Source organism: Cervus elaphus, chromosome 5 (genome assembly GCF_910594005.1).
Source record: "Cervus elaphus chromosome 5, mCerEla1.1, whole genome shotgun sequence".
NCBI classification, from domain to species: domain Eukaryota; kingdom Metazoa; phylum Chordata; class Mammalia; order Artiodactyla; family Cervidae; genus Cervus; species Cervus elaphus.
The window spans coordinates 119305863-119328851 of record NC_057819.1 but is presented as its reverse complement, the minus strand read 5'-3'; the positions used below and the strand labels follow the sequence as shown (position 1 = coordinate 119328851).

At 44.3% G+C, this 22989-nt stretch overlaps 1 protein-coding gene and 1 long non-coding RNA gene across 2 annotated transcripts in view; one reads left to right on the top strand and one right to left on the bottom strand.

The window, feature by feature from the left end:
* The window catches only part of MARCHF10 (membrane associated ring-CH-type finger 10), a 97305-nt gene that overhangs the window by 20374 nt on the left and 53942 nt on the right, over positions 1-22989 (top strand). Inside the window, exon 3 of the mRNA XM_043904970.1 lies at positions 418-537. Within this exon, the coding sequence (XP_043760905.1) occupies positions 418-537 (120 nt within the window). The remainder of the gene's footprint in view (positions 1-417; positions 538-22989) is intronic.
* On the bottom strand, positions 6773-10409 carry LOC122695277. The gene is made up of 3 exons (XR_006341337.1): positions 10319-10409; positions 9902-10063; positions 6773-7825 (listed from the first exon to the last, which is right to left on the bottom strand). It is a non-coding gene; the product is annotated as an uncharacterized LOC122695277 (long non-coding RNA).

The following is a 22989-nucleotide window of genomic DNA, read 5'->3' as shown; positions in this document are numbered from 1 at the left end:
TGTGTGTGTGTGTGTATACCTGAATCACTTTGCTATATACCTAAAACTAACACAAAATTGTAAATTAACTATACTTCAGTTTTTAAAAAGGGAGGCTGAGAACAGAAAGAGTAGTAATTATTGCACACTAGGTACTTCCTACCTCTAAAAGGCAGTTTTGGGGTAAGTACTTGACAAATGCCTCTGTTGTTTGAATTTATTAAGGCAGCAGCTAATATTCTTGACCTGGCATTTGGGGCAAAGAGAGGAGGAAATGATGCCTGGGTGTCTTTACACCTGATAAGAGGTACTGGTGAACACTTAGAGATGGACTTAGATCTGTATTGCATGTTCCTCATAATAGGAATTCCAAGCATAAAGTTATCAGAGCCAGTTGTAGACCTAAGCCAAAGAAACATTTTTGTTGTTATTCTGCAGGCTTGTCTAAGACGACAGGAATACAAAAGAGACCCAAATGAGAAGAAACGAGATCAATTTTGGGGGCAAGAGACAAATTTCGAGAGATCCCGGTTTTCAAGCGGGTCATCTTCCAAACAGGTACTTAGAACTCTGGGAGACACTTTTTTTGCTGCAGAGGGTATGTGTGTGTGTATGTGTATCTCTGTGTGTGATGTTTAAGGATTTCAAAGGGCAGGGCAGGGAGAGACAGCGGCAGAAGCTCTCATCCTGGGTACCACCCCCACCACGCCTGCTCCTCCTCAGCTGTGTGACCCTCCCTCTTCACCCTGTTGAGTCTCGACTCTTCTTTCCTATATATAAAGGGTCCAGTGGAGAGGTACCATCCAAATCAGAAACGCTGTGACCATTTAAGAGTTGGAAGCACTGGGCCTTCTAAAGTGCAGTATCATAATATGTCTGTATACCTATATCTATGCCTACTTGATCTGTCTATATAGAGACATATATATATGCAGGCTTATGATCTTATGCATTGCTTAGTATAGATTTTATTTCAAATAGAGTAAAATGCAGTAATAATTGCACCATGTAATAACTAGAAATTGTTCAAATATTTTTGTCTGGATGATACTAATAAATAATAAGACGAATATAGGGACTTCCCTGGTGGTCCAGTGGTCAAGAAGCCAAAGCAGGGGACACGGGTTCGATCCCTGGCGTGGGAAGACTCCACATGCCTGGGGGCAACCAAACCTGTGTGCCAGAACTCCCAGCCTTTGTGCTGCAACTACTGAAGCCTGGGCACCTAGAGCTTATGTTCCACAAGAGAACCCACCGCAATGAGAAGCCTGTGCACTGCAACAAAGACCCAGTGCAGCCAAAAATAAATATAAATAAATAAAATTAAAAAAAAAATAAGATCAGGAGTCTGCCTGCAAAGCAGGAGACCCAGGTCCAATCCCTGGGTGGGGAAGATCCCTTGGAGAAGGAAATGGCAACCCACCCCAGTATTCTTGCCTGGGAAATCACATAGACAGAGGAGCCTGGTGAGCTACAGTCCACGAGGTTGCAAAGAGTTGGACACGACCTAGCCACTAGACTACCCCAACATAATAGCAATATGAAAATGATAACAACGGTAGTAATAGTTACCATCACTTGAGTGATTACAATGTTCCAGTACCATGCTAGGCTCTTTTTACCTATTCATTTATTTAATTCTCATAAATCTCCTTGCAGCTTATAGCCTCATTTTATAGATGAGAAAACTGAGCCTTAGAAAAATTGAGAAAGTTTACCTAAGATTTCACAGCTAGTATGCCCTGGTGGCTCAGTAAAGAATCCACCTGCAATGCAGGAGACCTGGGTTTGACCCCTGGGTCAGGAAGATCCCCCAGATCTTCAGGTCAGGAAGATCCTTCTTCCCCTGGAGAAGGAAATGGCAACCCACTTCACTATCTTTGCCTGGAGGATTCCATGGACAGAAGAGCCTGATGAGCTAGTCTATGGGGTCACAAAGAGTCAGACATGACTGGGCAACCACACACACACACACACACGCACGCACACACACAGACTCCTTTCCAGGCAGTCTGACCCCTGAGAGGGTGGCTCTGAACCCCTGAGCTGTATGATCATATTTCATGTTTAAGATCTTATCTAAAAAAAAAAAAAAAAAAAAAGATCTTATCTGTGTGAAGTTTTACTTATCCTGTGTGAGCCCTGAATACCGCAGGCTGCATTCAACACTGGTTATTAGTATGGAGAATTGATTTAAGATGAGTAATATGCCTTTTATGAATTCTTATTTAATATTTTATGCCTAAAATGTACTCTGGAGGATGGACTCTCTTTTCTATCAGTGGTGTGGATCCCTGAGATAGATCCTGGATACCTGATATCAATCAAGTTCTTGTTGGGATTTCTTCTCTAATCTAGGACATTCACATAGCAGCTATGTGTTCAAAGGACACCTTAAAAACATCAGTGATGGATGTTTATGGATATATCCCTGGGAGAGACCTCTACTCCCTATTAAGGAACATAAAATTGCACAATAAAACGTTCCACCTAAAGCCCGAAGGTGAAAGAAACTACCTCACAATATTGGCAGCTCTGAGAAGAACACGCTGCCTGCATCTTTTCCTGTTTGTTGTTATTGTTTAGTCATTAAGTTGTGTCTGACTCTTTTTCGACCCCATGGATGGTAGCCCACCAGGCTCCTCTGTCCATGGGATTTCCCGGGCAAGAATGCTGGTGTGGGTTGTCATTTCCTACTCCAGGGGATCTTCCCGACCTGGGATCAAACCCACATCTTCTGCATTGGCAGGCACATTCTTTCCCACTGAGCCACCAGGGAAGCCCATCTTTTCCTGTTAGTCAAGGACTAGATAAAATGCCTGCTGCTGATTAAACTTATGGAGTGAGATTAATCCAAAACTTAAATCTAGTTTGGCTAGAACAACACGTTTTTAGCATTAAGATAAATTCTCCCAGTTTTGCACTTAGAAACAAAAATCAAGGACAGATGAGAAAAAAAAGTAACGTAATTTCAGTCAAACAGTAGCATGTAGCAATCTTCCTAGACTGGAATTACTAAACAAATAGGCAGCTGGGTTCTTCTTCTATTTTCATGCAAAGTCTCACGTGCAGAATCTTGGCCATTTTGCACGGCAACACTCATGCATTTGGGATATTCTAGGACTTGAAGTTTCATGATGTAAAAATTACTCATTCTCTAAGGCAGGCATCCCCAACCTCCGGGATCTAATTCCTGATGATCTGAGGTGGAGCTGATGTAATAATAATAGAAATCAGTGCACAATAAATGTAATGTGCTTGAATCATCCTGAAACCATCCCCCCACCCCCGATTTGTGGAAAAATTGTCTTCCACGAAACTGGTCCCTGGTGCCAAAAAGATTGGGGACTGCTGCTTTAAGACAGCATTGCAAAATACTCAGACCACATCTAAAAAAGGACACAGTTGTACATATAAAAGTAATTATGAAATAAAGACAAAAATATGTGGTGAAATGCATAAAACCGGCAATTTCTCAAGCCCAAGGACAGGATTTTTCATGTTGGCTTTGTGTCACGGCACCTCACTATGTCAGAGAACTCAAAACATGACTGAATACTCCCGATTTTTTCCAGATGATGCTGTCCCAAGGGCTTGGGTATTGATTGTGCAAGTGCCAGGGCTGCCCTGATGGCTCAGACGGTAAAGAATCTGCCTGCTTTGCAGGAGACCCGGGTTCTATCCCTGGGTCGGGAAGATCTCCTGGAGAAGGCAGTGGCTACCCACTGCTACCCACTGCAGTATTCTTGCTTGGAGAATTTCATGGACAGAGGAGCCTGATGGGCTATACAGTCCATGGGGTTGCCAAGAGTCAGACGCAACTGACATTTTCAATTTTCACTGTTGTACAAGTGCCTTCCAGGCTGCACCTTCTCTATCAGGAAGAGCGACAAAACACTGCTACATTTAAAGTGGACAATCAACAAGGACCTACGTAAAGCACATGGAACTCTGCTCAGCATTATGTGGCAGCCTGAATAGGACGGGAGTTTGGAAGGGAATGGATAAGTGTATATGTATAACGGAGTTCCTTCGCCGTTCACCTGAAACTATCACATTGTTTGTTCATCAGCTATACCCCAATACCAAATAAAAAGTATTTTTTTAAGAGCAGAAAATAATAGTGGTTAACCTAATTAATATTTCTTACAAACCTATAAATTATATCAATTTTTTATTGAATTTATGCATAATATAAATAATGAGGGCATCATAACCCTATTTATTAATAAGCCAAGGACTTATGTAAAGAAGGAAATGGCAACCCACTCCAGTTTTCTTGCCTGGAGAATTTCACGGACAGAGGAGCCTGGCAGACTACAGTCCATGGGGTCACAAAGAGTCGGACCTAACAGCACGCACACACGTAAGGACTTAAGTACCAAAATAGATTACCTAAGTCATTAATCACAAAACATTGGATTGGCAATAAATGTGGGAACATTTTATCCTACAAAGTAGTATTTAATTAAAGGAAAATTAAAGGGCTGATTTACAAGGTTTAAAAAAAAAAAAGTGACAAAATTCAAGTTTTCCACAGTGAATTTCACCTCTGCTTCAGTCCCTGTATTACAGACATTCCTTGGGGGATCCTGGAGGGATCCTTGCCTCTGGATACAAAAGTGCAGGCAGGGTAAGGTGAGGGGAGATGTCACTTAAGGCATCCTTCTCAACAGCCATCTGGCTTATATGCTTATAATGCTAATCACTCCTCACTCCATCTTTCGACTTCTGCCCAGTACAAGTGAAGTCAGAGAACCCTTATGCTAGCAGTCCCCAAGCTTTTTGGCACCAGGGACCAGTTTTGTGGGAGACAATTTTTCCACGGACACAGGGGAAGGGGATGGTTTGGGGGGATGAGTCAAGCATATTACATTTATTATGAACTTTATTTCTATTATTATTACATTATGATGTATAATGAAATAATTATACAACTCACCATAATGCAGAATCGGTGGGATTTTACTATGGTCTCTGGGCAGTCAAACCTCTCTGCTAATAATAATCTGTATTTGCAGCCTTTCCCCAGCGCTAGCTAGCATCACCACCTCAGCTCCACCTCAGACCATCAGGCATTAGATTCTGATCAGGAGCATACAACCTCCTGCAGCTGCTGCTAAGTCGCTTCAGTCGTATCCAACTCTGTGCGACTCCATAGACGGCAGCCCACCAGGCTCCTCTGTCCCTGGGATCCTCAAGCCAAGGACACTGGAGTGGATTACCATTTCCTTCTCCAATGCATGCATGCATGCTAAGTCGCTTCAGTCATGTCCAACTCTGTGTGACCCTACGGACAGCAGCCCACCAGGCTCCTCTGTCCCTGGGATTCTCTAGGGAAGAATACTGGAGTGGGTTGCCATTTCCTTCTCCGCACAACCTAGATCCCCGCATGTGCATTTTACCATAAGGTTCATGCTCCCACGAGAGTCTAATGTCGTTGCTGATCTGACAGGAGGTGGAGCTCAGGCGGTCATGCAAGCCCAGGGGGAGTGGCTGTAAATACAGATGAAGCCGGTTTCCCTGGTGGCTCAGTGGTAAAGAATCTGCCTGCCAATGCAGGAGATGCAGGTTCGATCTCTGATCCAGGAAGATTCCACGTGCCGCAAAGCAAACTAATCCCATGCGCCACAGCTATTGCGCCTGAGCTCTAGATCCCCTGGAGCTGCAGCTAGCAGTACACATGCCTAGAGCCTGTTATCTGCAAGAAGAGAAGCCCAGGCACTGCAACGAAGAGTGGCCCCCACTCGCTGCAATTGGAGAAAAGCCGGAGCAGCAACAAAGACCCAACACAGCCAAAAATAAATTAATTAATTAAATTATTTTTTAATAAGAATATAATAAGTATTTTTTAAAAAGAAAAAGAGTGTAACAAATATTTTTAAAAGAGAAAAAAAGCAAAGACAGGGGCAGGAGAAAGATACAGTCCAATAAGATAGCGTAAACCCAATCAATCCAAGCCCTCTTCCTTAGGAGAACACTCCCCTGAGTAATATCTTTCTGTAGGTGGCTATGGCTGAAAGCTCGAGGGGAGGTTTCACCTCTGATTGGAGAAGGCAAGTTCATTCCCTGATTGAGTGGGTTGTGTGAGAGTGGATGGCTTAATCCATGGAAATTTTTCCAACTGTACAATCATGAGCTAAGGCATGCCACCACCTCATTTTGACACATGCATTGCAATTTCCATTACTCGTTCATTCCTTAAGCCAGTCTCAGGCCATCACAATGCTGATGGGCCTGGAATAAGTGAGGCATTTGCCATTAAGTAATAGCTCCAGTATCAAGATATCATTTCCAAGCACCTGCCTGGGGGGTGGGCAGATCCCCAAATACGCAGTTAATGTGGTAGCCTTTCCCTTATGGCCCAGCCTCCTTACTCCTGAGGCTTTAACCACTGGTTATGCAGAGATGGTGTTCAATCTAAATCCAAGATAAAGCAATCATCACCAAGCCTGTGCTAAAGTGGTCTTTAAAGCAGCACCTTCTAGAAAAGGGAACCCTTCTACACTGTTGGTGGGAATGGAAGTCGGTGCAGCCACTATGGAAAACAGTATGAAGGTTCCCTAGAAAACTAAAAATAGAATAACCATATGATCCAGCAATCCCACTCCTGGGCATTTATCCAGACAAAATTATAATTCAAAAATACACATGCACGCCTATGCTCATAGCAGCACTATTGACAATAGCCACGATATGGAAATAACCTAAATATCCATCGACAGATGAATGGATAAAAATGATGTGGTACATATATATGATGGAATACTACTCAGCCATTAAAAGAATGAAATAATGCCATTTGCAGCAACATGGATACAATTAGACTATCATACTAAATTAATTAAGTCAGAAAGAGAAAGACAAATGCCATATGATATCGCTTATATGTGGAATCTAAAATATGACACAAATGAATTTATCTATGAAACAGACTCACGTACATAAAGAACAGACTTGTGGTTGCCAGCAGGAAGAGGTTTGGGGAAGGAATGGAGTGGGAGGTCGGGGTCAGCAGATGTAAGCCATTATAAATAGAGTGGATAAACAACAAGGCCCTGCTGTATAAAACGGTGAACTATATTCAATATACTGTGATAAACCATAGTGGAAAAGAATATAAAAAAGAATGTCTGTATATGTACAACTGAATCACTTTGCTGTGAAGCCGAAATTAATGCAACATTGTAAATCAACTACACTTCCATTTTTTAAAATTACCAAAAATAATAAATAAATAAGTGGCTCCTCCTAAATACAATTAAGTTAGTGATGTGACTCAGTACAAGGAATACTTACCATCAAGGGCCAGCTCTGCCTCTCATTACAGTGCAAATTCAGACAAAGCACTTTACTTCTAAGTACTTCAATTTCCCATCAAGGAGATCCTTATTATTATGCTATTATCTCATGGGATCACTGTAAGAATGAGTGAGCCTCTCAAGTATCATACTAACATTAGATTCATTATAAATTGCCTTGGTGTCCAGCTATTTCTGCAAATGATGCTCCAACACTTCTCTATGGAGGAGCAGCTTCTGAGGCTTCTAGAGTGCCTCCTTTCCCCTCAGCCAGGCCCCAGGCCACATGTCTAAAAGCCAACCTAATGTAGCAACGTAATTTTAGACCTTTTGCAAAGTTACCTACAACCTTCTGAGCTGTTTAATCAAATTAGAATTTAACAGGGAAATAAACAGCAGCTCCGCAGAACCAACGAGACCTTGGATGATTTTGTAGATTAAAAGGCAAAGCAGGGACTTCTGTGGTGGTCCAGTGGTTCAGACTGTGCTTCCAATGCAGGGGGTGCAGGTTCAGTCGCTGGTAGTGGAGCTAAGAGTCCACATCTCTTGCCACCAAAAAGCCAAGCCGTAAAACAGAAACAATATTGTAACAAATTCAATAAAGACTTTAAAAATTATCCACATCAAAAAAAAAAAAAAGAAAAGAAAAAACGAAGCAGTCTCTCAGTATAAACAGGAAACAGTGTCCCCAGGACACTGATGGCCCAGAGAAGCCTGCTGTGATGACAGGGATACAGGGATATTTTGCCCTCTCAAGACTTCACAGAGAAGGGTCAGGAGCCCCAATTTCCCCACAGAAAATGGTGAAACTGATTGGGGGACAGGAACCTTCAATGAAGAAAGTCATCATGGACCCTTCTCATTCCAAGACCCTGCATCCGTGCCAGATGGGAATTTCCAAAAGCACAAATGTCAAGGATTGAGGACGCACACAATACAGTATTTACAGTATCGGCAAAGAAGGTGGGGACCAGCCCTCAGTTTCTCAAGAGCACCCTTTGCTAACAGGAATAGGATTATCGTCCTCCCACCATCAGCAACTGAGCAGCTCGACGTCTAGATCCCACGTCACAGGGACGCAACGTGACGCTGGAAGGAGGCGGTGAACCTGACGCCAGCAGCAGCTGGCTCTGCCCCAGGCCTGGCTCAGCGGGATGTTTACCTCCGAGAGATCACCTGAACCTCCCGGAAAGCAAGGTAAACTCAAGTGTGGAGGCGGCTCCCCAACACAAACATTTTTAATTGTTTTGTTCATGATCATCCACACAAACTTGAGAGGTTGAAATGAAAAGTAAAGTCTCTTCAAGTAATCTGCAGTGGCTTAAAAAGTCAGAATGTGTGTTCATTCATGAAGGCAGCAAAAACATAAAACTGTGCTGTTTAATACAGTGGACATAAGCCACATGAGACTATATAAATTAATTAAAATAAAATTGTAAATGCAGTTCCAGGCTCAGTAGCCACTTGTGGTCCAGGGCTGCCATATAGGACATTAACATCGTTGCAGAAATCCTGAGGAACAGCACTGCTCCTGATTATGTTGTTGTTTAGTTGCTAAACTGTGTCTGACCCCATGGACTGTAGCCTGCCAGGCTCCTCTGTCTGTGGGATTTCCAGGCAAAAACACTGGAGTGGGTTCCCATTTCCTTCTCCAGGGGATCTTCCCAATCCAAGGTTCGAACCCGCGTCTCCTGCATTGCAGGCGGGTTCTTTACCACTGAACCACTAGGAAAGCGCTCCAGATTACAATCAAGCCCAAAAGACAAGATCTCATGGGCCAGGAAGGGGTTTTGTTTCCCAGAAATCAGCCCTGCATAATCCACACTGCAGTGCTTTGTCCATGATAGCTCCTTGCAAACGTTCGCTCTCCGATGATGAGTCAGCTGGCTTGCTTTGCATTTGGGTTTTCCTCCGACCTGGGTATATTTGCATGCCTCCTTTTCACTACCTTTCTCCTCGGCCTCTCCTGCCTGTGAAAACCTTGAGCCTCTCCTCTTTCAAACGGCTCTCAGGGAGTTGTTTGTTCTCCCATTAACCTGTCAGTGTCAACCTACCAACACCCTTGGTGGTGTCACGGAAGCAGCCAGCTTAGCACATGGCATATGTGTTCCGTGACTCATCCTTTTGATTTTCTCTAACTTTGACTTGTGTGTTGCCAGACTCCCCATGGGCTGGGCCTCCCATCCTTCTGGCCCTGGGGGCTGTGTGTGGCTGAGGCGGGTCTCTCTCTCTCTCTCTCTCACACACACACACACACACACACACACACACACAGACACACATGCTGGTTCCAACTGCCCCACCCTGGGAGGCTGTGAGTCATCCCTAACACCTGGCCAGGTGTTGTCACCGCCGCCCCCTTGACTCTAGCGCAGATTCTGCGCCCTCGAGGTGCCCCTGAGTGACAACACACCTCCGCCCCGCATCTCGAACCTGACATGGACGTCAGGGAGATGGAATGTGCAGCCCACGGTTTGCCGGGTGCACACCTGTGAGAATCTTCACTTGAGTTTGTTTTGCCTGAACTTCCTGCCCAGGAGAATTCTGGAGAGCCTCAGACTCCTCCCCCCTCTCCTCCTCACATTTGACAGCCATCAGACACCAGAGCTGGACTATCTTACCTTCCTCTGTCTTGAGATCTGTCCACCAGCGCCTCCCTTTACACGGCTCTGTCTTCCTTTTTTCTTTTCACCTGGATTATTGTAGAAGCCATTTTCCTGGTCATTTCACCTTCACCTCAACCCTTCTGGCCAGCGTCCTAGGCAGCAGTAAGAATGATCCTTCTAAAAGCAAATTAGATTGTGTCACTCACTATTAAAAGTTCTTTAGTGGGGACCTACCTGGTGATCCGGTGGCTAAGACTCTGAACTCCCAATGCAGGGGGCCCAGGTTCCATCCATGGTCAGGGAACTAGGACCTACCTGCTGCAGCTAAAGGTCCCATGTGCTGCTACTAAGACCCAGTGCAGCCAAATAAATAAATTTTTTTTTAAAAGTTCTCTAGTGGTTCCCCATTGTCTTGGGATCAAGTTCAAATACCTTGGCAAAGTGTTTGATGGCCCTGATGGCCCTCAAGGCCACTGGTGGCCTGACCGTCAACTCTGCAGGCACATCCTTTGGGGAGAGCTTCTGAGCAGCTCCTGGGGGGTCCGGTGGTTTTGTTTTCGTTCCTCCACTGTGTCCCCATACCACCCTCCAGGCTCAAGCCCACCTTAGGACACGTGTCTGTCTCCTCCTCAGGCTGGGGGTCACTCAGGAGCAGGCCCTGGTGGTTCCTCCATTTCCAGTGCCCACCACATGCTAAGCTCTCCATGAATGCTTGAGGACTGACAGTCGCAAGACCATTTTAGGAATATGCTCATGTTGAAGTCACAGTGATGCAGCCACAATAGCCGGAGCAGGACTCCTCCCCTGAGCGGGAGAAGAAAGCGGGTACTGTTACCAGGGTGGTGAGCGCTCCCCAGCCTGGCTTGAAATCATCCAGAGGAGGGTGGTTTGGTGAGACAGGCAGTGAACAAGGGCCAGTCTGGCTCTGAAGGTTGGAACTGCCGTCAGCCATCTGGAAACAGCCTCACTGCTGATGACCAGACTAACCAGCTGCAGGGAGCCTTCTTTTCCTGGCTCACCACTCCGCCGAGGGACAGGTGGCAGCTTTAAAGCAACCGGTGGGCTCCTTTTGTCCTGGGTGGGCAGGAACACAGAGACGTAAGAAGCCTTTCCCGCCGTATGGCACAGGGGAGTCTGCTGGGTGCTATGGGGTGGCCCGGATGGAGGGAGGTTTGGGGGAGCGTGTGCTGCTGCTGCTCTGCATGCTGTTGTGTCTGACTCTTTGTGACCCCAAGGACTGCAGCCCGCCAGGCTCCTGTGTCCATGGGCTTACCCAGGCAAGAGTACTAGAGTGGGTCACTATGCCCTTCTCCAGGGGGTCTTCCCACCGCGGGGATGAAACCCAAATCTCCTGCATTGGCAGGCAGATTCTGTACTGCTGAGCCACCTGGGAAGCCCCTGGGGGAGAATGGATACTAGCATATGTATGGCTGAGTCCCTTTGCTCTGCACCTAAAACTATCACAACACTGTTCATCGGCTATATTCCAATACAAAATTAAAAAGTTAAAAAAAAACAACTCATGACTGAGCAGAATCTTTGGAGTTGACCTCTGGACATGAGTCCACCATTGCCTCAGACTGCTGGCTTTTCAGATGAAAGCATCTTTCTTTTACTAACACACACACACAAACACACAAAAGACATAAGCAGTTCTCCGTGGACAGAGGAAACTCAGAACAGCCCAAAGTTGACCCAGGCTCACTCATATTTTACAAGAGGTCATCTTGGTGTGATTGAACGTTCCACCAGGTAACTCACCAGGCTGAACCGGAGGTTTTCTTTGTGATCAGTTCAGTTCAGTTCAATCGCTCAGTCGTCTCCGACTCTTTGCAACCCGATGGACAGTAGCACACCAGGCTCCCCTTTCTATCACCAACTCCCGGAGCTTACTCAAACTCATGTCCATTGAGTTGGTGATGCCATCCAACTCATTCTCTGTCTTCCCCTACTCCTTCTGCCTTCAGTCTTTCCTAGCATCAGGGTCTTTTCCAATGAGTCAGTTTTTCTCATCAGGTGGCCAAAGTATTGGAGTTTCAACTTTAGCATCAGTCCTTCCAATGAATATTCAGGACTGATTTCCTTTACGATTGACTGGTTGGATCTCCTTGCAGTCCAAGGGACTCTCAAGAGTCTTCTCCATCACCACAGTTCAAAAGCATCAATTCTTTGGCATTCAGCTTTCTTCATAGTCCAACTCTCAAATTCATACATGACTACTGGAAAAACCATAGCCTTGAGTAGACGGACCTTTGTTGGCAAAGTAATGTCTCTGCTTTTTAATAATCTGTCTAGGTTGGTCATAACTTTTCTCCCAAAGAGAAAGCGTGTTTAATTTCATGGCTGCAGTCACCATCTGCAGTGATTTTGGAGCCCAAGAAAATAAAGTCTGGCACTGTTTCCATTGTTTCCCCATCTGTTTGCCATGAAGTGATGGGACCAGATGCCATGATCTTAGTGTTCTGAATGTTGAGTATTAAACCAACTTTTTCACTCTCCTCTTTCACTTTCATCAAGGGGTTCTTCAGTTCTTCTTCACTTTCTGCCATAAGAGTGGTGCCATCTGCATATCCGAGGTTATTGATATTTCTCCTGGCAATCTTGGTTCCAGCTTGTGCTTCACCCAGTCTGGCATTTCACATGATGTGCTCTGCATATAAGTTAAATAAGCAGGGTGACAATATACAGCCTTGACATACTCCTTTCCCGATTTGGAACCAGTCTGTTGTTCCATGTCCAGTTCTAACTCTTGCTTCTTGACCTGCATACAGATTTCTCAGGAGGCAGGTCAGGTGGTCTGGTATTCCCATCTCTTTAAGAATTTTCCACAGTTTGTTGTGATCCACACAGTCAAAGGCTTTGGCGTAGTCAATAAAGCAGAAATAGATGTTTTTCTGGAACTCTCTTGCTTTTTTGATGATCCAACAGACGCTGGCAATTTGATCTCTGGTTCCTCTGCCTTTCCTAAACCCAGCCTGAACATCTGGAAGTTCACAGTTCACACACTGTTGAAGCCTGGCTTGGAGAATTTTGAGCATTACTTTGCTAGTGTGTGAGATGAGTGTAATTGTGAGGTAGTTTGAACATTCTTTGAGATTGCTTTTCTTTGGGAAATGAATGAAAGCTGAACTTTCCCAGTCCTGTGGCTGAGTTTTCCAAATTTGCTGGCACATTGAATGCAGCATTTTCACAGCATCATCTTTTAGGATTTGAAATAGCTCAACTGGAATTCCATCCCCTCCACTGGCTTTGTTCATAGTGATGCTTCCTAAGGCCCACTTGATTTTGCATTCCAGGATGTCTGGCTCATGGTTATCTGGGTTATGAAGATCTTTTTTGTATGGTTCTTCTGTGTATTCTTGCCACCTAGTTCCAAAGAATAGCAAGGAGAGATAAGAAAGCCTTCCTCAATGATCAGTGCAAAGAAATAGAGGAAAACAATAGAATGGGAAAGACTAGAGATCTCTTCAAGAAAATTAGAGATACCAAGGGAACATTTCATGCAAAGGTTGTGATCAGATTACAGAGTAATTGGAAGACCTGGAGTGCAGGCTCCATTAGACACACCCAGGGCCCACAGACCTTTCAGAGCAGCAATGGCGCAGGCGAATAACTGCATCCAGGCAAAACCAGCAGGGCCTCATTTCTCCTTTGTTTCTGTGCTTGGCCTGAGCTCCACTAGGTAATCTTAAAATAGGGCATGGCAGGAAAATGGGGCAACTGTCAGTTTAAATTGCAGCTGCTTCCAGAGCATCGTCCTGCCTTTTCAACAGATAAGCAGGATAGCCTAGAGTCAATCCTTCCACAGGACGACTCTGCCATGCGGCCAGGTCAGACAAACACCAATTGGTTATCCCCGCTCAGTGAAATCCACAGTGCCAAGCCTTGCTGACCTCTGACCCCGAGAGTTCCCCGTGTTAATTGGACTGAGCAGCTCAGAAATTGCATGAGCGAAGATTATAATAAAGTGGCTCTTTTCACATTTTATGTAGTGCTGTGTGTTTCTGTTTGCAACCTCTTATTAAAATCCCCTACTTAAAAAAAAAAGATTCCAACTGCTTTTTAAAACCAAAAACTTGTTAAAAACCTATTAAAATTCAGATATCAAAATTTTAAAAGTTTTCAGTTGCGAGATGTGATTAGTCAGAGGCATACCTGCATTAAATATAATTTGTAATGACAGCATTTCATCCTAAAACCTCCTTTTGTTTTACTGTTACGTTGCTTTCTTTTTACAGAATTATAAATAACTGGTGTCCAAGACACTGTGTTGGGTGGTATGGGGCGATAGTGATGAATAAACTGTGCCTCGCTCCCGCCCTCGCCCTCGGGTAGTTGGTAGTGTTGGTAAAATAAGACATCACACGAATGCCTGCAGGTCAAGATAGTATCTGATGAGTGTGATAAGAAGGCAAGGGAAACCTGGGAAACCTTCCTGGAGATGCTGAGTTTCAGTTGGATATTAAGACGCGGGCAGGTACTGGGGAGCTGGGAGTGGGGGGTGGGGAGCCAAGGTAGGGCAGAGGTTACAGGCGGAAGGGACAGCCCGTGTCAAGGAGAGTCACACCGAGGAGCAGGTAAGCTCGCCAGGCTTCCCGGCAGCACAGGAAATGTGCATCAGAGCGCCCCCTGGGGGAGGGGGTGGTGCTGTTCACATCCCCCCACATCCCTTCCTCGGGATCAGGAGGCAGGAGGGTACCCTTCTTGCTGCCTGATGCTGCTCTCAGACCCCCGCTCCCCGGCTCTGTTGGACACACCGTCCCCTGGGGCTTGTGCTGCTTTATTCCACCATTCCCTCCTGCCGTCATCCTTGTTGTCTCCTGGCCACTCTCCCCTCTTCAGTGAGGATGGGCCGTGGCTCCCTTCCTCTCCACACCATCTCCTGAACTCTGGTCACAAGCGTGGATCAGCGGTCCCCAACCTTTTGGGCACCAGGGACTGGTTTCATGGAAGACCATTTTTCCACAGACCAGGGGGCGGGGGATGGTTTGGGGATGATTCAAGCACATTACGTTTATTGTGCGCTTTATTTCTAACCTGATGCCACCGCTGATCTGACAGCAGGTACCGGTCTGTGACCAGAAGTTGGGGACCCCTGGCCTAGATGAGTTCAGCATCTACCTGGGCGATCCAGCCACACCCTGCCTTCTCAGTTCCCCAAGCATCTTAAAGGTCCCCCTCCATTCCTCTCTGCTCCCCTCCCCAATGCCACATCCTAGTTGGCATCATCAGATAAAAGTTCTCCATCTCTAAAAACTACTGATCACCACCAGCCTTCCTGCTCTTCTGTTCAACCACTTCTACTATGACATTTCTTCCCATGGGGAACCTCTGGTCCACTGGCTCCTCTCCCTTGGTCCTCTTATTGCCCCCTCTTTCCCTTCCCAAGCAGACTGTGTTCTGTGTTTGATCCTCTTAATGTTCTCTTGCCCTGTGTTTTATTTCCATACTCTCTGGCAAAATCCTGCCCATCCATGGTCTCTGGGTTGGTACCCAGGCCACTGAAGACTGCACTGCCCTCCCCTCATTACCATTCAGTCATCAACCTCTCCACCTCTGCTCAGGAGCCCACTTCCTAGCTCTCTCCTCAGGACCCACCTCACTTCCATTCCTGCACCTCCCAGCTCTGTACCAGAGCCTTCCCATCAGTGTTTAATCATGACCTAAGCTCTCAGGGCTTCCCTGGTGGCTCAGATGGTAAAGAATCTGCTTGCAATTTGGGAAACCTGGGTTGGATCCCTGGGTCAGGAAGATCCCCTGGAGGAGGAAATGGCAACCCACTCCAGTACTCTTGCTTGGGAAATCCCATGAACAGAAGAGCCTGGAGGGCTATAGTCCAGGGGGTCACAAAGAGTCGGACTGCAACTGAGCAACTAACACTAAGCTCTCCTTTCTAAAACTGTAAGAAAACAGCAGAACAGACCTTCCTTGAGTCCACATCCCCTCCGCTTGTTTCTTCTCCCTCACAGTCAAGGTTCTTAGAATCATTTATTCTGATTGACTCCATTTCCCCACCTCTTACTCACAACGCAACCCACTCCAACCTGGCTGCCATGCACATCGTTCCACAGAACTGGCTCTTGGTCAGGTGCCTTCCACGTCCGTGGTGCAGAAGGTCTCCTGTGCTCCACCTCTCGGCAGCTCTGACTCTCCTGGCCACTCCACACTCCTTGAAATGCTGTGTCCCTGAGCTTCTCCGAAGCCACAGTCTCCTGATTCTCTCCTGGCTTCTCCCGCTCCTCCCTTCTCCAGTCCTGGGATTTCTCCAGGCTTGCTTCTCTTCTCACTCTACACCTGGGAGTTAATCCTGGTTTTGTGTCTCAGGCTTCTTAGGCAATAAAGATGACTTCTTTGCATCTTCTTCTCACAATAATATTTTCAAATGCCTAAAATGAGATGCACTTCCTATTCACAATGTAACCCACTTCACTCTGGCTGCCCATCAACAGGCCCAGTGCTAAAGTTCCCAGCCTGGCCCTTCATTCTTTTCTTTTTTTCTCCTGGCTGCATCACACAGCATGTGAAATCTTAGTTCATCAACCAGGGATCAAACTCATGCCCCCTGCCACAGAAATGTAGAGTCACAACCACTGGACCACCAGGGAAGTCCCTGTCAGCTCTGTAAGGGCAGTCTTTGACTCCTTATTCTCATATTCCCAACATAAGTAGCTATGTTGCCTTTTCCATGGGAGGGTCCCTGTTAGTGTAACTGTATGCTCATCCTAAAGCACCAAGTGTAAGATAAGACATTTCTTTTAAAATTCATCTTACATTGACTTTGCTGAATTGATCATTGATCGCTCATTGTTACCTGATGATACCATGAAGAGAAAGATTGTTTTTTAATATGTATTTATTTATTTGGCTGTGTTGGGTCTAACTTACTGATCTTTGTTGCATCGTGAGGGATCCTTCATTGCGGCATACATGGTCTCTAGTTGTGGCTCATGGGCTTTCGTAGTTGCAGGGTGCAGGCTTAGTTGCTCTGTGGCCTGTGGGATCTCCCCAGACCAGGGATCGAACCTGTGTCCCCGGCCTTGGAAGGTGGATTCTTAACTACTGGACCACCAAAGAAGTCCCGGCCAAGATTTTTCACTCTAAAGAAATGAATGTCTGTGATGAACCATGCAACAGAAGACCAGCAGCACTCCCTAAAGCACCTCATTTATCCCAGCAGCTCTGAAAACACCTGTACTTCTACATCGGCAGTGCTGCTCCATTTCCCTCCAGTGTTTTACCAGGAGCTTCTAAACTATGGAAAAGCTGGCAGAACTGTACTATGAATATCCACATCCCCACCATCTAGACACTACAGCGCTGACGCTCTGCGCACTTGCTTTATCACGTATCTAGCCCCTTATCCATCCATTGAGCCATCTTGTCTTTAGGTGCATTTCAAAGTAAGCTGCAGACATCAGTACTCTACCTACTTCCCCCCAAAAAACTTCAGCATAAGATGTTATGGAAAAACCCAAACAAACTTTTTGACCAACCCAGTACATCATTCTGGAGAAGGGAATGGCAACCCACACCAGTATTCTTGCCTGGAGAGTTCCATGGACAGAGGAGACTGGTGGGCTATAGTCCATGGGGTCGCAAAGAGTCAGACACGACTGAACAACTAACACACACATACATCATTAGCTAGAGTTGAGTATTTGTTTACGGTTTTTGCGATTTGATTTGTTCTATTTTTTTTCCCCATTTTTTAAATTTTAGAGGTAAAAATTACCTGCAGTGACTTATACAGATTTTAAGAGTAGTATTTCATGAGTTTTGATAAATGCTTGTAACCATATAACCTGAACCCCCACTGAGTTTCCATTACCCCAAGCCCCTTCCCAGTCAATTCCTGCCCCATCCCTCTTAGAGGCAACCACTATTCTGCATGTTTTCACCATAAATTAGTTTTGCCTTTTCCTATTTTTTTTTACACTCTCTTCAGTTCAGCTTTTAAGTCATTTCAGACCCTTTTTAGAAATAGGTGGTATACAGATTCTAAACAGATGAGCTAAATAAATGAACCTATTTAATAATTAAATTAAAATTACATACAAGTTACAAATTACAGTATTTTCCCAAGATGACAAAGATTCTTTTTAAAAGATAGTATGTAGTTGGAGAATATTTGTAGAATCTGGCATGTACATCTGGAAATGTAAATTAATACAGCATTTCTGGAGGACAGTTTGGGAACAAAAATTTGTAAATCTTTGTGATACTGTTAATCTACCAATATAAATTCCCACTTCAGAAATAAAATAATTGATGATGTGCATAAATACATAAGAATATTCATCATAGCATCATTTACCATAGAAAAAGTTGGAAGCAACCTAAATGACCAACAGAAATAATTATGACAGAGCCATACAATGTGAATATATTGTAAAGACAAAGAGAACTGTTAAGAAAGAATAAACTTTACTTAGTGGGTTTGTTAGAGTAACATTGTATTGTGATTCTGAAATTATTTCATGTGTATTGCAGAGTAAAACAAATTAATAAATGTTTTAATATAACTGAGGAATAAAGATTTTAAATATGAGAGAGAAAATAAAAGAAAGGAAGAGGAAATTCCATAAGGTCTTTAATTTTAACTTTAAATATTTCTGCGAGCTCATAATTTTTAAAATACATATTTCTAATTAATTCCACTGAAAAGACTTAGGAATACTGTCCCTCTATTTGCAATGAATGCACATAGCAAGCAGATATTGATTTCTAAATAGCTTTCTAAACTAGAAGAAACCGGAGCTTACAGGGAAAACAACTGATTCTAGGTCTGAGCCAGGTAAAGTACAAGGTTAGGCTATGAAATTTTACTGTACCAGAAAGCAAAGAAGTGCTCAGAGACTCAAGTCAACAGCAGACTAGAATGAATTCCCATTCAGCACTTCTAGTATAATTTGAGCCTCAAAAAATGTGATGAGATAATTAAATAAAATATGCCTGTGAGACCACAATGATGATAACAAACAAGTAAACAAGTAAGAAGGGAGGAAAGGAAAGTTCTTCTTTAGAGAAGAATACCAGCTAATAATTGTAGAAGAAATGATAGAAAAATCATCCTTTCACTACTTTGATGTAATTATCAATTCAGGCAAAGCACATCAAAAGATGCTAAAATTATTGGATAAAAATGTGTAATTAATAGGCTATTTAGTGTCAAAGAATCATCCCATAGATTACCTACTAATTACAAAAGGGAAAAATACACTTTTATATTGGAGAAATCTAGTAGTCAGCTCCTTACCCTAGAGACCAAATAGCGTTGTTTGGTGCTGAGGTGATGTTACAAAGATGGATACCACCACCCATGGAATATTCTTACCCAAAACAATTAACCCGAATTTTATTATGAGAAAGCTTACAAATCCAAAACACACAACCTTCTATGAGGCTGAGACTTTTCGAACAGTAAAAATCATGAAAAGGCAAAAAGGGTCGAGAACTAAAGAGACATAACAAGTGCACACAACTGGTGTATCTTCATTGGATGGTAGATCGAAACAAGCATTTTGGTGACAGTTTGGTTTGAATATGCTTTAGATATTAGGTGATGTTATGAAACTATTAAATTCTCTTGGATAGGATAACTGTATTGTGGCTTTGTAGGAGAATGGCTATTTTGATAGGAGATGCATGTTGAAGTATCTAGGGGTAGAGTATCATGAAGTCCAGTCACTTTGAAATTGTTTGGAAAAAGAATATATATATTAATTATATATATATATATATATATATATATAGAGAGAGAGAGAGAGAGAGAGAAAGCAAATTGGCAAGGTGAAGGATAATGGATGTTATTTCTATTATTCTTTCAACTTCTCCATAGATTTGAAATTTTTCAAAATAACGTTGAAAAAATTGTAGAAAGGTATCTATGGATGCAATGTATTGTTAAGTGACAATGTAAAGTGTGGTTCAATTCTATTTCTGTGAAAAGAAACATTTATGCAGATGCATAAACATCTGTGTAAGGTAATGTTAGCTGCTCTAACAAAGGGACCAAAAATGTGGCGACTCAATCAAGACAGAGGTTTATCTCTTGCACCTATGACGGCCCAGGTTGGCTGAACCGGATCAGAAGGCATCTCTCCTCCACTAGGACTCACAGGGATTCAGGCCTGTGGTGTTTCTGTTTAACACATGACTTTCAAAGCTGTTGCCTTTTCAGCTGAGGTGCAGGGCCAGAGATGATCTCTGAAGCAGGCCGCACACATCACTCCTGCTCCCACCCCATTAGGGAGCCTTTCCTCCTGGGGCAACACCTCGTTGTGCGGGAAACTGAGTCACTGAGTTCGAGGTGTGCAGCCACATCCCAGCTGCAGCTCTTATCACTTGAGCAGGGATTTCAGTGGAAAGCTAGCAGTCTCCAACAGAGTCATTAAAAAGGGGTCTGAAACAACACAGACCAAGCGATTTGCAGTTTTTATTCCAAGGTTAATGGAGCTTTGAATGCTTTAAAATTTCTCTCTTTGTCTTTAGTTTTCCATTATGAACATGCATTTTTCTTGCAATAAAGAAAAGACTTACATTTTATGAAAATAAGCCATTGAAACTACAAAAACATCATTTCACTGGCAAATTGGCTGGATGCTTCATTTTTTTCTCCCTGAAAGAAACATACAAACTAATCTTAACCACAAATACCACATTAAAATGACAGCTTTCAACTCAGAAACCTTCATTTGGACCCTATTCTCCAATGCATTGATTCTCCATCCTTTGCTTGAATCTCAGAGACCCCCGAAATGTGTGGGGGACTGTGCCAGCCAGCTGTATTTCTTACCTCTCCTCCCCATGCCTTCTGTTCTGGCCACGTGCATCACTGAGGATCACACCACATGTGTCTCATTCTATCCACACCTTGGCGCCTGTGCTGACTCCAGCCAAAGCCAGTTCCTATCAGTCTTTCATAGCAAATACCACCTCCTCCATGAAGCATCCCTTAACTTCTTGTTTTCTTTTTTTCTTTTTTGCTGTGAATACCTTTGAAATTTAGAATTGGTACCACCCAGTTTATCACTTAACTAAACATAGTTTTGCAGTATGGCTAGTATTGCGCCTCTCCCATTGCAAGCACGGGCTTCCCAGATGGAGCAGTGGCAAAGAGTCCACCTGCCAATGCAAGAGATGGAAGAGATGCAGGTTCAATCCCTGGGTTGGGAAGATCCCCTGGAGGAGGAAATGGCAACCTACTCCAGTATTCTTGCCTGGGAAATCCCATGGACTGCAGAGCCTGGCAGTCCATGGAGTTGTAAAGAGCTGGACATGACTGAGCATGCACACACTGCAAGCACCTTATTTGTATGTGGGGGCTGAAGACACAGTAGGTACATTTGATGACTTTCAATTAAATGTTCTATGACTTATTGTTTCGAGTAGGAGGTATTTTCATGGATGACCTCCACTTAAGGGCCATCTTTCACGTTCTTCAGATGCTCCTCTCACAGAGCGCGGCCTCGGTGTGCTACAGAACACTGTACTGGAGTGTCCAAATTTTTTAAATCCAACAATTTCCTGGCCACATGCCACTTCCTCACTCACTGCCCACCACACTGAACTCCATCTCAGAGAACACTACATTCGCTTGTCCCCCAAGCATGAAAATGTATGGTTACCACCCATGTAAACCAACCCTGATTTCCGAAGCACATGAGGGATTCAGTTGGGTTTAAGAAATACTAGCGAGTGTCATAAAACAGGTCACGTTTGCCATTTCAGTAGCTTGCAAAGCTTTCACCCAGAGGCCCTTCCCCAGGGGGATGTCTCGTAAACAAGAAGCAGGTTCTATTAAAGTCCCACAGTGCCTCTCCTTCAGAGAGCAGCCCCAAAGGTGATCAAAGACTATGAAGATGTGAACCCCTAAGGCCACTGTTGCTCTCAGGTCAGTGTCTCAGACAGGACCATTCCAACTTGCTAGCATGAGAATCAAAGAAAAGATGGCAGACAGGAGCGCATTCTCTATAGCCATCGTTGGCAGAGACAACAGCTCATGAAATTCATGCACATGACAGCCCAGCTGACTCCCAAAAGCGCCTCCTGCTGAGCCTGGCCTCGTCCAACCGCATCTGGCAGCCACGTCTTCAGGTGGGAGACACAAACAGGGTAAAGAAGCGGTGGGATTTAGGTGAGTGGTCAGTCAGTCAGTTCAGTCGCTCAGTCATGTCCAACTCTGTGACCCCATGAATTGCAGCACACCAGGCCTCCCTGTCCATCACCAACTCCCAGAGTTTACTCAAACTCATGTCCAAAAAAAAAAAAGCTCATGCCCATCGAGTTGGTGATGCCATCCAGCCATCCCATCCTCTGTCGTCCCCTTCTCCTCCTGCCCACAATCCCTCCCAGCATCAGGGTCTTTTCCAATGAGTCAACTCTTCACATGAGGTGGCCAGAGTATCGGAGTTTCAGCTTCAGCATCAATCCTTCCAATGAACACCCAGGACTGATCTCCTTTAGGATGGACTGGTTGGATCTCCTTGCAGTCCAAGGGACTCTCAAGAGTCTTCTCCAACACCACAGTTCAAAAGCATCAATTCTGCGGTGCTCAGCTTTCTTCATAGTCCAACTCTCATATCCATACATGACCACTGGAAAAACCATAGCCTTGACTAGACAGACCTTTGTTGACAAAGTAATGTCTCTGCTTTTTAATATGCTATCTAGTGTTGGTCATAATTTTCCTTCCAAGGAGTAAGCGTCTTTTAATTTCATGGCTTGCAGTCACCATCTGCAGTGATTTTGGAGCCCAAAAAAATAAAGTCTGACACTGTTTCCACTGTTTCCCCATCTATTTGCCATGAAGTGATGGGACCGGATGCCATGATCTTAGTTTTCTGAATGTTGAGCTTTAAGCCAACTTTCTCACTCTCCTCTTTCACTTTCATCAAGAGGCTTTTTAGTTCCTCTTCACTTTCTGCCATAAGGGTGGTGTCATCTGCATATCCGAGGTTGTTGATATTTCTCCTGGCAATCTTGATTCCAGCTTGTGCTTCTTTCAGCCCAGGGTTTCTCATGATGTACTCTGCATATAAGTTAAATAAGCACAGTGATAATATACAGCCTTGACGTACTCCTTTTCCTATTTGGAACCAGTC